Source organism: Coregonus clupeaformis, chromosome 24, assembly GCF_020615455.1.
Source record: "Coregonus clupeaformis isolate EN_2021a chromosome 24, ASM2061545v1, whole genome shotgun sequence".
NCBI classification, from domain to species: domain Eukaryota; kingdom Metazoa; phylum Chordata; class Actinopteri; order Salmoniformes; family Salmonidae; genus Coregonus; species Coregonus clupeaformis.
Window position 1 is genome coordinate 40,943,195 of NC_059215.1, and position 17,473 is coordinate 40,960,667.

Genomic DNA, 17,473 nt, shown 5'->3' on the forward strand with positions numbered 1-17,473 from the left:
CACTATGAGAATGGAATAATACTGTGAAATTGTGAAAATTATGATAATGCCCTTTTAGTGTAAGAGCTGTTTGAAAAGGCCACCTGAAATTTCAGCCTGTTTTAGTGGGATGGAGTTTTGGCCTGCCTGGTAACATCACCAGGCGGTAAATAGTGTTAATAGACCGATTAGAAAGTGAGTTCCAAACCTCCCTGCCAATAACAGCTAGTTTTCAGAGTTCCCCTCCCCACTCAGACCACTCCCAGACAGTCCAAGCAAAATTCTTGCTTAAGAAATGTATCTTTGCTATGAATCTACTTTTGTTATATTTGACCATTTTTATTGAAAACAATCACAGTAAGGTACTTAAATTGTTACCCGGAAATGATTTGATGTTGAGATAAAAAACAGCTGCATTAGAACTTTAACATTCTTTGCTGGGGGGCAGAGTAGAGCAATGTTGTGGGTATCTGGATAGGGATGCACAGTACAGAATCAAATACAGTAATGAAATACACAAGGAATCAGATACTGAAATGGTGCGTTCCTTGCCATGCATTAAAACAGTGGCACGGGTCTATTGACATTTCTACGGTTGACAACATTTCCAGGAAATGCACTTAACACGAGCAATGGACATGTCCTTTGGTTTGATGAGTCAAAATTTGATATTTTTGCTTCCAACCGCCGTGTCTTTGTGAGACGCAGAGTAGGTGAACGGTTGATCTCCGCATGTGTGGTTCCTACTGAGAAGCATGGTGGAGGAGATGTGATGGTGTGGGGGTGCTTTGCTGGTGACACTCTCTGTGATTTATTTAGAATTCAAGGCACACTTAACCAGCATGGCTACCACAGCATTCTGCAGCGATACGCCATCCCATCTGGTTTGGGCTTAGTGGGACTATCATTTGTTTTTCAACAGGACAATGACCCAACACACCTCCAGGCAGTGTAAGGGTTATTTGACCAAGAAGGAGAGTGATGGAGTGCTGCATCAGATGATCTGGCCTCCACATTCACCCGACCTCAACCCAATTGAAATGGTTTGGGATGAGTTGAACTGCAGAGTGAAGGAAAAGCAGCCAACAAGTGCTCAGCATATGTGGGAACTCCTTCAAGACTGTTGGAAAAGCATTCCTCATGAAGCTGGTTGAGAGAATGCCAAGAGTGTGCAAAGATGTCATCAAGGCAAATGGTGGCTACTTTGAAGAATCTAAAATCTAAAACATATTTTGATTTGTTTAACACTATTTTGGTTACTACATGATTCCATGTGTTATTTCATAGTTGTGATGTCTTCACTATTATTCTACAATGTAGAAAATATTAAAAATAAAGAAAAAGCCTTGAATGAGTAGGTGTGTCCAAACTTTTGACTGGTACTGTACACCTGACCTTGTATGGAAATACACAGTATCCATGCATTCACACATGCACACCTGCACACACCCAAATTCACACTCAAACCAACAACAGCAACATTAACATTCCCTTTGGAGGCATGTTGATCCTGTTTGCCGAGTGGCGCAGTGGTCTAAGGCACTGCATCACAGAGATCCTGGTTCAAATCCAGGCTCTGTCGTAGCCGGCTGCGACCGGGAGACCCATGGGGCGGCGCACAATTGGCCCAGGGTAGGGGAGGGAATGGCCAGCAGGGATGTAGCTCAGTTGGTAGAGCATGGCGTTTGCAACGCCAGGGTTGTGGGTTCGATTCCCACGGGGGGCCAGTATGAAAAAAATATATATATAATGTATGCACTCACTAACTGTAAGTCGCTCTGGATAAGAGTGTCTGCTAAATGACTAAAATGTAAAAATTGTGTTTCCTCCTGTTCTCATCCCCTCATGAGTCCATTGACCACCTCATATGTTTTACAGCTTTCTTTTTTTATGTGTCCTGTCTCTGGGACCTCCCCTGTCACACTGTCCCCAGAGTGTCCACAGCTGCAGTGTGGGGAAAAACCGCTGCCCTTTGACCCGCCGAGAAGCAGTTTCCTTTAAAGATGGCCTCTTCTTTACAGTGTGCTGCGTGTGAGAGAGTAGAAACCCTCCACTCCTCCCGAGGCTGCTTTTGGACACAAACACCGGCTGGCCGCATGCCAACAGGAAACACTGTGATGTCACACCCTATGTGGAGACCCTAAATTAGCACAGCAAAGTGGTTAAGGGGCTAATGTGCCAGGGAGGGTTAACCAAGGTCTTCCCAATCTATATCAATTATTTCCTTGGAGGTATAAGTTCATGTATTTTTCTGAACCCACTATCTCTTTGCAAACCTCACCATCTTTCTTTCTCTCTTATGCGCTCCCTCTACTTAATATGAAAGTGATTCTATCCTCCTTACAAATATTTTAATCATCCTGAAATAGACAGTTGAGTGCCCCATCATTATGCAGGTGAAGCCTGACTCCTGCTGTGCAGAAACAGTACCACAGGTAGGATTGGTTTGAATGACTTCAATAGATTTCAGTTTATAGATTTCAGATTGCAGTTTACAGTTTACAGTTTATAGTTTACAGTTTATAGTTTACAGTTTATAGTTTACAGTTTACAGTTTACAGCTTACAGCAAACATACAACCATATTATTTTCCACACTTTAAAATATTCCTCCTCCCAAGAATATCTGTAGAGTTCCGAAGGTACTCGCACTCAAACAATAAAAGGACAAATCCAAGGAGGCAGAGATGCAAAGATATACTTAATTTAATCCATGCTCGAAAGAATACAAAGGTGAAAGTGCACAATGCTAAAAAGTGCTACACTTTTTTGCAATGTGCACTTTCAGCTTTGTATTATTTTAAGCACAGATTAAATTAAGTATATCTTTGCATCTCTGCCTCCTTGGATTTGTCCTTTTTATGGTTCTCTCACGCACCTGCTGCCATTCATTCTAACCCGCATACAGGCTTCCTCCCAAGAATATTCCACAAGAAAGGGATGAAATCCCACCTAGCCCATATGTGTGCATTTCGTCAAAGAGTGAAATGACCTGAAGAAAGGCAGTTGGTAGCTAATAGCCCCTGATCTCTTAATCCGCATCTGACCCATGAATGAACTTTGAACTCCCCCTGACCTTTCCAAGAAACAAGTGCACAGGTGGATATGCAGAGTTTTTACACCAAAGAGGGAAATAATTAAAACAGGAAGAATAAAAGAAAAGAGAAATATACAAGATACGTGGAGAACATGGGACAAGGGGAAGATATGTGACTTAAGGGAAGGGGGGATAGACTGGGAGGGGTGGAGGGGGTGAGAGTAGAAAATAGAATAGAATACAATGGACAACAACAGATAACATGGAAGACAAGGGGATGTTGAGGGGAGGAAGGAAGTGGTGGTAGTGGAGTGAGAGAGGGAGAAAGAGAGAGAGTGAGCGAGCGAGAGATAGTAAGAGAGGGAGTGAGGGGAAGGAGGGAGGGGGAGAGAGAGAGAGAGAGCGAGAGGTAGAGCGAGAGAGAGAGAGAGAAAGAGAGAGAGAGAGAAAGCAGGAGAGGATAAATATGGGCCACTGTGACATTAGGCAGATGGCTCCTAGCACTCAGCTCTGTTTACATTACTCTCACTGTTCAAGCAAAAACAGCCCAGAGAGAAGAATGAAACCTGCTATGTGAGTGTGTGTATGTGTGCGTGTTTACTTAAGTGGTCTGGTGAATGAGCTAGAGAGTACTGTATCCATATATGTGAGAGAGAGTTGACATTGCATGTGTGTCTTCTTGCCTGTGACAGAGTGTTGTCTGTGTGTATAGTTGTACTGTACGGTATGTGTGTAGGATCACAGGCCAGGCCTAAATGCTTGCTTTTCTCAAGATGGAGAGGGCCTGCAGGTTTATGCGACAGCACACACACACGTACTGTTCAGGACCTCCACTTAGCACTATCTACCTGTTGTGGGCCTACACCTGTCCCAGTTTACAGTCACACACACACACATTAGTAACCTTATATTGTCAACACCACAGTACAGTAGGAGACATACATCTATTGTCCATTAATAGAGGTAGCCCTTTCCTGTAGTCAAATGACCTAGTGGCCTCATGGGAGGATGTTATTAATATTCATAATTAATCCCACCCCCCCCCCAAAAAAAAACGACACATACGGTATATAAAGTGTAATATTGGCACGCTAACTCAAAATGTAATACATTTCAACTCTATATCTGACATGGTACAGGTGTCTTCTTTTTTTAAAGCCCATAACCATGTGTGTGAAGTGTATCCTTTTGTTTCAAAGTAGATTTGTTTAAGACTACCAAGAAACACTCTTTGTGACCCTTATTTAGCCCACTGCAGAAAAAGGTTACGTCTATTATATAGGGATTATGAGGACCCTCTAAAACAATAACAGTTGTAGTATCTCAGGAGGTACAGTCCATATTTCCCTCAGGGTGACATACTGATGGCAGCAAGCCACTCTTTAGACAGGGAACCTAATCCTTGGTTATCAAAATGGAGTTACGTAAACCAGTAGTCCCTGATCTAGAAAGGGAAAAGAACAGCAATAGCAGCAGCAATGACAAAACAGCACAGGAAAGATTCAAATGCATTTATTACACAATAAACATCCAAAAGGCTTAGAGAGGATGGGCAAGCTCAATCAGTAAATGACCAAATGACTCAATGAATCCACAGCGGAATAAAAGACTGACAGACCTGAGATGCCTAAGACTCTACAGTCTATATTTGTCAATCTAAAACCTATAACTTGGTATTCAAAATCTGGTACAACTTTGTTCCTCACAGCAAGAGAACATTCCAATTGATATGCAGTTAAGTTTTGAATCAGTGCACACTGTTTTGTTGAGTAAATAAATCCAAAAGTGCATTGTTGCAGCTCTCAAATATAATTGTTCAACTTATCCTGGAAACCGCTTAACCTTGTTTTATTGAATTGCACCTAAACCTCTTTAAGCATCGTGGCATAAACAAGAATTTCTGCTTATGTGGACACACTGAAACAGACACAATCAACCACTAGCAATTCACACCCAGCCCCCAGCCTAGGCCATGCTCCACCAAGCTGGGCTCCAGGGGGGTAAACTCCCCCTAAACTCCCCTCCTCTCCACTCCTGTCCTCCTTGAACCCCACCACAGCTCCCCTGCTCTACATCTGCTCTCCCTAGCCATCATCACCCTGGAGGGCCAGATGAAGATGAGAGTGAGTTAATGGAATATCCAGGGTTTATTTATACGTTCTGCTGCTTTATGATGGATTTAGCTCACCAGTCATTTACTTTACCAGGAAGTCTGTGCTCTGGCCCTAGTGTCTATAAACATTGTCTTTTAAGGCCAGAGGAGATCCTCTCAACATGGCAGTCCCACCGTGGAAACAATCGTGCTTAGAAGGAGAGAGAAAGTCAGAATGTATTTGGAGAAAAGAGACTGCTGGGAGAAGAGAGAGACACAGAAAGAGTGAGCTCTTAAGCTTAGCATCATCTTATGCTAAATAGCACTTTCAAATAGTGCCACGGACCGCATCATTTGTGTCCAACATACTCTGCTAATTTGTCTAGAATTTCTTTCTAGTTGCCCTTTACAAGTCACCCAAGCATTGCCTATATGTACACAGCCCATCTGAAATTAGCCCACCCAACTACCTCATCCCTATATTGTTATTTATTTTGCTCTTTTGCACCCCAGTATCTCTATTTGCACATAATCTCTTGCACATCTAGCATTCCAGTGTTAATACTAATTGTAATTATTTTGCACTATAGCCTATTTATTGCCTTACCTCCATAACTTGCTACATTTGCACACACTGTCTATATATTTTCTGTTGTATTTTATGACCTTGTGTTTTTTTTACCCCATATGTAACTCTGTGTTGTTGTTTTTATCGCACTGCTTTGCTTTATCTTGGCCAGGTCGCAGTTGTAAATGAGAACTTGTTCTCAACTGGCTTACCTGGTTAAATAAAGGTGAAATAAAAAAATAAAAAAATAGCCCAAGCCCAACATCTTATACATTATATGATTTATGATCAAATAGGTTTTCTTTGGGGAACACTTGCTGTGACCTCATCTCAGAACCCAGAACCAAATTTTACTCACGCTATAGCTAGTAGCTAACTATTCTGTTAACGTCTGTCACCAGAGATTATGTGTGACCTAAAACTGTCCTGAATTGATAAGGAGGACAGGGTCTATGTGGGGCCTCGTGCTGCATAAAGGGCGTGGAAGCACATATAAGCAGAGTTAGGGAGTATTGCTGAGTGATTAACCAACATTTAGTGTTTTTTTTTTTTGGCTATTAAACAACTAATTTATTGACCGACATCGGTTCAATTACTTGAATCCCATTTAGTTTGATTTTTTTGTGAGTGCAAGGTGCCGTTTCAATAATTCATGAGAGAAATCAAGTCAATAACTATGTGGAACGTTGGGCTGAAGGGAGTTGTAGTTTTCATTAAGCAAATATTCAACCTAGTTCAGCTCAGAAATGTCGTAATGAACTACAATGGCCATAATCCATTGCGCCTGTTCTTTCCGGCTCGTACAGAGACGGATACACTTTTGTAATTGATTACATGTAATCTGATTACAAAAAACTATAACAGTAATCAGTTACATTACCAGCAAAAAATATTGTAATCGGATTACAGATACTTTTGAAAAACTAGATGATTACTTTTTGGATTACTTTTCAATTCAGAAAGGATGTTTGCGAAAAAATACATTATGACACCTTTATGTTTTCTCAATGACATTCAATTTAACCTCTACGGGATTGGTGTCCTGTATACGGAACGGTTGTGTGCACAACAACAAAAAACGTATCACGGCAACCGTTTTGTTTGATAAAATCCATTTTTATATTCAAATGTAGGAACTGGTCCTCTGTAGCTCAGCTGGTAGAGCACGGCGCTTGTAACGCCAAGGTAGTGGGTTCGATCCCCGGGACCACCCATACACAAAAATGTATGCACGCACGACTGTAAGTCGCTTTGGATAAAAGCGTCTGCTAAATGGCATATTATTATTATTATATTATTATTATATTATATTATATTATATTATATAACTGGGTTCTACAGTTTGAACCCCTGCTGTCTCTGGCTCCACACATACCCCGCCAGCCATCTAGATGTGTGAAAGTTAGTGTATAAGCTAATGATCCATCATGTATGACATTCCTGGGAGTGTGTAAACTTACATTTTGTATTACCATATCATTTTTGTATGTTCTCTATAGTTATGTACTTGAAAATGTATCAATTGACCAATTTGGCACATTTGGGCAGACTTGATACAAAATAGTCCAGTATTGCAATGCTTCACCTTATCAATCTGAAACTTTGCACACACACTGCTGCCATCTAGTGGCCAGAATATATATTGCACCTAAACTGCAATATTATATTGTGGCCTTTCTCTTTCATTTCAAAGATGATGGAACATAAAAATATATATGTGTTATATTCTCCTACATTAATTTCACATTTCCACAGACTTCAAAGTGTTTCCTTTCAAATGGTATCAAGAATATGCATATCCTTGCTTCAGGTCCTGAGCTACAGACAGTTAGATTTGGGTATGTCATTTTAGGCGAAAATTGAAAAAAAGGGTCCGATCATTAAGAGGTTAACATTGAAAAAAGGTGCAAGTTTGAGTTTTTTCCACCTGAGCGAGTCTGACCACAAGTCAGAGACCACTATGATGACACACCAAATACGTTTGCTGGATCCCTTTTGGCTTCTTCTAATGCCTTAAGGGGAAAGTAATCCAAAAGTAACTGGAAGTAATCAGATTCCGTTACTGAGTTTGGGTAATCCAAAAGTTACGTTCCTGATTACAATTTTGGACGGGTAACTACTAACTGTAATAGATTATATTTAGAAAGTAACCTACCCAACCCTGCATATAAACACATGGAATGAGCTTTTCCCTTTTTTTTTCTGTTCCCAGTTATATTTTACATTTTAGTAGACACAGAGCGACTTACAGTTCCCAGCAAGGACACATACGGTAAAGTAGTACTGCAGCGGGCTATCTCACGCCCTCCCCTCTTCCCCCCATCCTGCCCTCCTTCTTCCCCCTTTACAATATTCAGACAACACCCAACACTGAGGAACCGATCACAGCAGGGTGCTAGGAGCTCAGAGTGTGTGTGTGTGTGTGTGTGTGTGTGTGTGTGTGTGTGTGTGTGTGTGTGTGTGTGTGTATGTATGTATGTGTGTATGTATGTGTATGTGTGTATGTATGCGCGTTTTTTAATCAATATCCTTCAGTCCTCTCCCCTTCTCTGTAACCCCGGGGCTAAATGGTTGTGGTTAGCATTAGCCCTTGATGTGGCGTAGGCCAGTGCCTCACACCCTGAAAGACTGTGACCTGTCAGAGACGCTAGCACCACACAAGGCGTTCACTTAGCAGGCATTGCCCACATTCCACAGGCTCTCTCAAAGACCTGCCATCCCCTGCCCAGGAGGGGTCACTGAGGGTACAGACCTGGACCTAGAGAGGTAGGGTGTAGGGTACACTATAACAGGAAAACTGTCATTTATGCAGTAATTCTGATTATTATCAACAGTAACTTTGTTGCCAGTTTGGAAGCCTTTGTTAAGGCCTCTAGAAGTGCAAGTGATCTATAACACCAAATATTCATTGATATGCTGTAATGTGTAAACACATTACTTAGCAGCCAACCTGCTTGCACCAATCCCATTAAATTACGGTAAAATACTGTGAAATCTCCCCGCCATGAATTTCATTCATTCATTACAATTACTGTAGCATGTACTTGTTTACAGTTGAACACAGTCAATTATATGGTATAGTACTTTGTGTCATTACACAGTACTTGCTTTGATACTGTATTTAGATTACAGTAGTGCACTGCAATATGAAATACAATAACTTACTTGCCACTTTGCTGCCTGTAAGTTACTATAATAAATTACAGCAACCCCTTTACAGTGTACAGACCTGAGTCTAGCGAGGGAGGGTGGGTGGAGGATACAGACTAGGGCCCGGAGAGGGAGGGTGTAGGGGTCTCAGACTAGCAGCTAGCTATCCCTGTTTGGGACCACTATCACTGACGTTCATTCACTGTTTGTTCACTGTACCCAGAACTAGATCCAATCACTGTAACCAGAACCAATCCTTCTGGAACATCAGCTTCCTGAATCCAAAGCCATGACCATGCATTTTCGTACATTCTATCCACAACGATCTGTGCAACCAGGAAAACCCATGGCTGTCTTCTACATGCAGAAACCTGAGGTGTCTTAGAACCTAATAGCATGGCTTTACAGTAGGATCCTCAGAATGATCTTACTATTGAGGTCATTTTAAGACATGGATTAAGACATGTGGCACTAGCTGGGAAAAGTCATTTAGTGGGACATAACTGTACAGGAAGCAAAGAGGAGGAGAGCTGCAGTGAATTTATAAGTCAATTTTCCCAGTGGGAACAGTGACTGATGGGATATTATTGCTGAAACGGGGCCAGGGAGAGAGCAGTCGGAGCGCTATGGCCTTTGTGAAGCATCTGGAAGTCCTTCAAACATCTGTTTTAGATCAGAGTCTGAGAGAGTGACAAAACAGAACATGCATCACCCTCTATGAGCTATGCCTCATGTCTACCTGTATGTCTCTTTTTCTTCAGCTATTTCTCTCAGTTTTTCTGTAGCATTTTCTTTATCTTCCCCTTCTTTTTTGTTTCTCATTGGCTCCCTTTTTCTCTCCTTCTCTCACTACCAGTCTCTCCCTTTCCCTACCTCCCTCCCTCTGTCGTGCCAGGCAGGCATCTTCTGGGTTTGTGTACTCAGCCTGGGCTCCATGTCTACACAGCTCTCTCCCTGCCCTTATCTGAAATGACCAGAGCTGTATGGACAGATAGAGAGAGAGAGCCCCCGCCTATTCCAGTTCTGCTAGCCTGCCTGTCTTCTAGTGATGGGGGAAAAAATCGATACAATTACAAATCGGGATATTATGTTTGACAATATATTGTATTGTATCGTTTTGACAATAATCGCAATATTATGTATGCACTAGTTGGCTGTACCTGCATCCAAACTCCAGTATTTTCCCTTCATAGCTTGTTCTCCATCTTCTTTTTAAATAGGGAGACAATTTGTTTTCAGCACTTTTATTTCCATAACTGATCAAAACTCATTTCTAATGGCTGTCTCATTGAATCGCAATAAAATCACAGTATCGAATCACAATACATATAGAATCGTGAGAAGCGATAGAATCACAATACATATCGTATTAGTATCGTGACAATATCGTATTGTGAGGTCCCTGGCAATTCCCATCCCTACTGTCTTCTGTACTACTCTGTCCACGAGAGTAGCTGCTGACTGACTAACTAGTGTTTTATTACCCCTTTCTATCAAGGCCTCACAAACTCTCAGCACCATCATTCAGAATCTGAGCCATCGAACAGGTTTGTTTGACAGAGCTCGACAGACAGAGTCATAGAATAATAATACTTATGGTGGAACACCCAAACAAAACCCCAAGCCAAACCATTATCAGAGCGAGGGGATCGGGTTATAGGCTTACAGCCTCCCACACAGTTCCTACTCCTCAAGGCCTGAAAACACAGTGAGCTTTCACAACGCCCGGAAGTATCCAAAACGTGCAGCCTCACAGACCCCTCAGCTGGCTGACCGCAGATAAGCTTCTCTCAACCAGACGGGCGACGGGCAAAAAACAACACCCTGTGTGTCCCTCTCCCTCCCACACATTGCCCCCAATCTCCACTCAAGTGCCCTCTCTCCCAGCCATAGTCCATTCTACATTTGGACTGTGCCATGCCAGCACAGCTAGTTTACAGCACAATGTACTGTTCCTATGGTCAAGCCTGTGTATTGCAGCCAAATCTAGCCACCATTTTGTAATTTGTGTTAGGGAAAAAAGTCCTAGAACAGCCCAACCACTAACGTAAACCTTAACTCCCTAACTCTGCCATTCGGATGTTAAAAAATTGTCACAAAACTGAGGTCACCAAACATGAATGGTACAGGCTCAGAATTTTTCACCAGGCATGCATGCCTATATTGTATCCTTTTCCATAATCTGATGGAATGGGGAGAAAAAGTATAGTATAAACTGATTTTTCCCTGTGCTAAAATGCAACAGCAACACAACTGTATATACCAACACAGCCTACTGGGTCTTGACTGCTTGAGTTGTAGTTGTTTCCATGGCAACCGAGGGACTGAACTGAACACAAGCACTGAGAGAGACACATGATTGGTTAGTGGTGGTGGTGCTTTTTTTTGTTCCAGTCATTCTCAGAAGTGATGTTAAAACGATGATTCCTTTCTCATGTTGCTCATTGGACCTTGTCTGCTCTAGGGGACCTCGCTGCTGCACAGGAAACAAAACAACAACTTTCATGAACAGCAAATACTGAATATCAAATGTGTGAAGTGCCAAGTGTAAAAACGCAGAGACATTAGGTGTATTCTCACCAGCAGAAACCCTGTATTTCTGTGTATATGTATAGATCAGTGTGTATCTCTTGTAGAATCCCCCAACACCCCTCAAAATGACTAACCACAGCCAGCTCAGAATCCTGTCCAGGCAAAAAAAAGAATTAAACCGCCTGCCCCGCTTTTTCCTCAAACCCTAAAAAAACCCACTGTTGTGTTCTTGTGATCCCCAGTGCGTTAGAAGACGTGCTGGTAAAGATGAGAATCTCAGTGTGACAGGTAGCCTTGTTAAAATGCAGCTGTGGCGTTAAACGCACAAATAATTTATCAGTGAGGCTGTGTGGGAAGAATGTCGTATTCTCCTCCTTCGATTGCACAGCTACCTTACCCTCCTCCTCCTCCTCCTCACCACCCTCCTCACCACCCTCCTCCTCCTCTTCACCACCCCTCCTCCTCCTCCTCCTCACCCCCTCTACTCCACCTGCTCCTCCTTCTGCTCCTCCTCACTACCCTCCTCCCTGCTCCTCTTCCCCTGCTCCTCCTCCTCCTCCTCCTCACCACCCTCCAGCTCCTCCTCCTGCTTCTCCTCACCCTCCTCCTCCTCTGCCTCCTCCTCCTCCTCCTCACACAAGGTATCTTATTCTACACTTACAAACTGTCTGGTCAGGGGTTAACACCTTTGATGACCTGTTCTACACTGCTGAATAGGATGCCATGGGTTAAACAGTGGTTCCTTTAATGTTTCCCCACCAAGGTCAAAGGTCATACACGTAGGCCTGCCGCTCAAGACCCATTATCAAAAGCTTAATATGGGAATCTTCAACAATATCTGTGGGTCATATATTATTTGTGGGTCATATAACACTCACTTATACAGTATCTATAGAAAAACAATTACACTTGAGACATCCAGACAGTCGTTTACACAGTAAGTGCTCATTTTCCACTTAATTTGTCTAATGAAAGAAATATATTTTTTACCATGTCGTGAGGAGACAAACAGGCCGGTGAAACGTGTTGACTGTCCCCTGACCCAGAGTCCCACAGCATGGCTCCACGTTCTGCCTGTCTGTCCGGCTGTCTGTCTGTCTAAGTGCCATGGAAAAAATGACCAGCGTGTTTGACTTTGTGTGTTTATTTGTAGTACCTGTGTGTGTGTGTGTGTGTGTGTGTGTGTTTGTGCATGAGGGAGAGTGTGTGTTAGTGCGTGTGCGGCGTGCGTACGCAAACATTGCTGTGAGTGTGAGTGTGTGTATACAGAGAGGGATATGGTGAGTGGCTGATATGATGCAGACTCTGATTAGACTGTTCCATATGACGCAACACAACTGGTAGCAGGAACGCCTGGGGCTGGTTATTTTTAGGAACCAGTCTCTGACCTCTCTCAACCCCTGTATCAACAACGTCCAACCGCTACAATACACCACACCTGCTGTGTCCTGGACTCCTGGACAGTCCAGATATATGTATTACAGTATTATAGTTTCAACCACAACACCGTTCTTAAATGTTTTAAAAACTACACAGACCAACAAATGAGCTTTTAAGGGGGGAAAAAATGTCCTTAGTCAGTTACAGTTCCACTTTGACTGTGGTGGCACACATTGACAAGAACCATGCCAACTTTTCCAATGTTTACATCACAACACTGAATCACACAACTATTACAACAATGTCTCAGTTAGATGGTTCCCATTAACGAGCTCCAAGAGGTTACACACACCACACACACAGAGGAAAATGCGTTGGCCGTCATGTTCCTAAGGAAAAACAAAGAACAGCATTTCTGACAGTCCTTAATGAGAGCCCTGAGGGGCGTCAACCAACAGAAAACTGGGGTTGTGTTCTGTCCCTGTGTGTGTGTGTGTGTGTGTGTGTGTGTGTGGTTAATTGATTCCAGCTAGGAAATGAGAATACTGAGGATTACTAAGAGAGAGAGAGGGAAAGAGGGGGGGGAAGAGAGAGAGTATTTTCTAATTGACTGAGGCTTACTTCCAAAATATTTAATTTGGTTGTTTCCAATAAAAACACAGAGAGAGGAGGAATACGTTTTGGCCTATTTCGCTGGCTTTGACACAAAAATACAACAAACATAAAAACCACCGGTTTTAGGCTACACTGCACATTATACACACAAGATATATTGGCTATCCAAGTGACACTGCTGGCATGTACCGAAATGTTATCCGTAAGAAATATTTGGTTCTAAATGCAGGATCCTTCAGGTCTACATTCTGACCTCTTGCACTGTTACACAATGTGGATTTACAATGCCCCACCAGCAGCAGATACCATCAGTGTATAATGTGCTTTCTCTCACTGACTTCTCATTCACAGGAGGCTCGTCTTAGTTCATTTGAGTCTGCTATAAACAACAGCTGGCTACAGTGAGCTTATGACCTACTACCTATAACACTATTAGTGAAGCTAGACTCTCTCAGACGGCCAGTCAGCTTACTGCGGTGGGCCTTTCATTACGCTACAATATGCTGGCTGTTACATCATGATTGGTTCGAAACTTAACTGATCAGTTGGGTCATCTTCAACTCCATTGTGAATGTAGACCAAAGCAGGAGTAGCCTACAAAGTAAAATGTTGAGAACGTCAAAAAGGCTGTAACAAAATCAAGTTCTCAAAACAAACTTGTTATTAAGAAGCCTCCACTGGAACAAACACTTTCACTACGCTACAATATACTAGCTGTTACATCATGATTGGTTAGAAACTTAACTGATCAGTTAGGTCATCTTCAACTCCCAGAGCCTATGGGCCATGGTCACTTCATTGTGATTCTTGCTACAAGGTTCAAAGACTTAAGGGCCATATCCCATCCCTAAGCTTCAACCTTTATCCTATGTCACTGAGGCGGTCCAGACGATTAGCCCTGAGTTTAGCGGCCATGATGCAGCTAAAGGTACTAGTCTAGTATATGGTTGCAAAGCTACTGGTAATTTCCTAAAGTTACCGGAATCTTCAGTAATTTTGGTAATTAACAGAAAATCTATGGCAATGTACACTATATAAAAGTATGTGGACACCCCTTCAAATTAGTGGATTCGGCTACTTCAGCTACACCCGTTGCTGACAGATGTATAAAATCGAGAACAATCTCCATAGACAAACATTGGCAGTAGAATGGCCTTACTGAAGAGGTCAGTGACTTTCAAAGTGGCACCGTCATAGGATGCCACCTTTCCAACAAGTCAGTTCGTCAAATTTCTGCCCTGCTAGAGGTGCCCCGGTCAACTGTAAGTGCTGTTATTGTGAAGTGGAAACGTCTAGGAACAACCACAGCTCAGCCGCGAAGTGGTAGGCCACACAAGCTCACAGAACGGGACCGGCGAGTGCTGAAGCGCGTAGTGCGTAGAAATTGTCTGTCCTCGGTTGCAACACTCACTACCGAGTTCCAAACTGCCTCTTGAAGCAACGTCAGCACAATAACTGTTCTTCGGGAGATTCATGAAATGTGTTTCCATGGCCGAGCAGCTGCACACAAGCCTAAGATCACCATACGCAATGCCAAATGTCAGCTGGAGTGGTGTAAAGCTCGTCTCCATTAGACTCTGGAGCAGTGGAAACGCGGTCTCTCACGTTTCACCATCTGGCAGTTTGACGGACGAATCTGGGTTTGGCAGATGCCAGGAGAACTGGAAAGTTTGGTGGAGGAGGAATATTTGTCTGGGGCTGTTTTTCATGGTTCGGGCTAGGCCCCTTAGTTCCAGTGAAGGGAAATCTTAACGCTACAGCATACAATGACATTCTAGACGATTCTGTGCTTCCAACTTTGTGGCAACAGTTTGGGGAAGGCCCTTTCCTGTTTCAGCATGACAATGCCACCGTGCACAAAGCGAGGTCCATACAGAAATGGTTTGTCGAGATCGGTGTGGAAGAACTTGACTGGCCTTCACAGAGCCCTGACCTCAACCCCATCAAACACCTATGGAATTAATTGGAACGCCGATTGCGAGCCAGGCCTAATCGCCCAACATCAGTGCCCGACCTCTGTAATGCTCTTGTGGCTGAATGGAAGCAAGTCCCCGCAGCAATGTTCAAACATCAAGTGGAAAGCCCTCCCAGAAGAGTGGAGGCTAGTATAGCAGCAAAGGGGGACCAACTCCATATTAATGCCCATGATTTTGGAATGAGATGTTCGACGAGCAGATGTCCACATACTTTTGGTCATGTAGTGTATCTTAACTTTGGTAATTTATACTTGAATAACAAAAAAAAATGTATTCATATATAATAGATATTTTTTTATATCTGTGTCCATTTTTTCCATGAGTTTCTAGTAGATAGACCATATGGTTCAATAGAAAATGGTCTAATTAATGAAAAAAGCATTGAATCAACAATGCATTATTTTCAACTATACCGCTGCAACTCGTCCAACTATAAACTGTTTTCACAACGGCCACCAGCTTGACGGCAAAACATTTACAACAAGTACATGTTGGCATAGTAAGATAAATAAAAGTGTGTAAGAAAATATATAATGGATATATTTCATGCTGAAACCCACATATTAAACCCCAATGGTATTCACTAAGTTGATGATTTATATTTAGGATAATGTTTTACAGCTTTGTCATTCAATGTTTTATTAAATAATTATTTCATATATTTTACATGTGATTAGGCCACACAGATGGCCAGAAATAATTACAGACACCTGTGATAATCTGATCCGGTCTGTAATACCAATTTGTTTCAAGCAGACCACCAATGTCCCGTGCTTAAGAACGCCAAGGTAACCTGCCTAAATGACTATCGCCCGTAGCACTCAGATCTGTTGCCATAAAATGCTTTGAAAGGCTGGTAATGGCTCACATCAACACCATCATCCCAGACACCCTGGACTCACTCCAATTTGCATACCGCCCCAACAGATCCACAGATGACGCAATCTCTATTGCACTCCACACTGCCCTCACCCTCCTGGACAAAAGGAATACCTATGTAAGAAGTCGGTGAGGGTAGGCAACAACACATTCGCCACATCAACACGGGGGCACCCTCAGGGGGTGTGTGCTTAGTCCCCTCCTGTACTCCCTGTTCACCCACGACTGCGTGGCCGCGCACGACTCCAACACCATCATCAAGTTTTCTGACGATACAACGGTGGTAGGACTGATCACTGACGACGATGAGACAGCCTATAGGGAGGATGTCAGAGACCTGGCAGTGTGGTGCCAGGACAACGACCTCTCCCTCAACAAGATAAAGGAGCTGATCATGGACTACAGGAAACGGAGGGGCGAGCACACCCCCATCCACATCGATAGGGCTGTAGTGGAGCAGGTTGAGCGCTTTAAAATCCTCGGTGTCCACATCACTAAGGAAATATCATGGTCTAAACTCCAAGCACGCCAACACAGTCGTGAAGAGGCAAGCGGTAGCAGTGCACCAAGTATGGAACCAACAGGACCCTGAACAGCCTCAACCCCCAAGCCATAAGACTTCTAAACAAGACTGTTAAATAGCTAATCAAATGGCTACCCGGATTACCTGCATTGACCCTTTTTTGCACTAACTCTCTTGCACTAAAGCTATGCACACACACTGGATTCTACCCACACACTCACACACACTGACACCCCAACACACACATACACACACACACTACATAAGCCCACACACACATAACATGTGCACACATGCATATTGTCCCCACACACACACACTTTCACACTCACCACATACGCTGCTGCTACTGTCTATTAGCTATCCTGTTGCCTAGTCACTTTACCCCTACCTATATGTACAGTACATACAGTGCATTCGGAAAGTATTCAGACCCCTTCACTTTTTGTTACATTACAGCCTTATTCTAAAATTTATGAAATGTATTTTTTTCCTCATCAATCTACACACAATACCCCATAATGACAAAGCGAAAACAGTTTTTTTTTGTGCAAATTTATATATATAAAAGAAAATACCTTTATACCTTATTTACATGAGTATTCAGACCCTTTGCTATGAGACTCGAAATTGAGCTCAGGTGCATCCTGTTTCCATTGATCATCCTTGAGATGTTTCTACAACTTGATTGGAGTCCACTTGTGGTAAATTCAATTGATTGGACATGATTTGGAAAGGCACAC

At 42.8% G+C, this 17,473-nt stretch overlaps 1 protein-coding gene across 3 annotated transcripts in view; it reads right to left on the reverse strand.

Annotated features, from left to right (window-relative positions):
* LOC121538102 (adenylate cyclase type 6-like) overlaps positions 1–17,473 on the reverse strand; it is a 47,024-nt gene that overhangs the window by 9,349 nt on the left and 20,202 nt on the right. Inside the window, exon 1 of one of the 3 annotated variants that reach the window (XM_045207197.1) lies at positions 12,348–12,538. The exons of the other annotated variants lie outside the window; for them this stretch is intronic. Coding sequence (XP_045063132.1) covers positions 12,348–12,416 — 69 coding nt within the window. The 5' untranslated portion in view covers positions 12,417–12,538. Of the gene's footprint in view, positions 1–12,347; positions 12,539–17,473 lie in introns of those variants that run through there. 3 annotated transcript variants of the gene reach the window in all.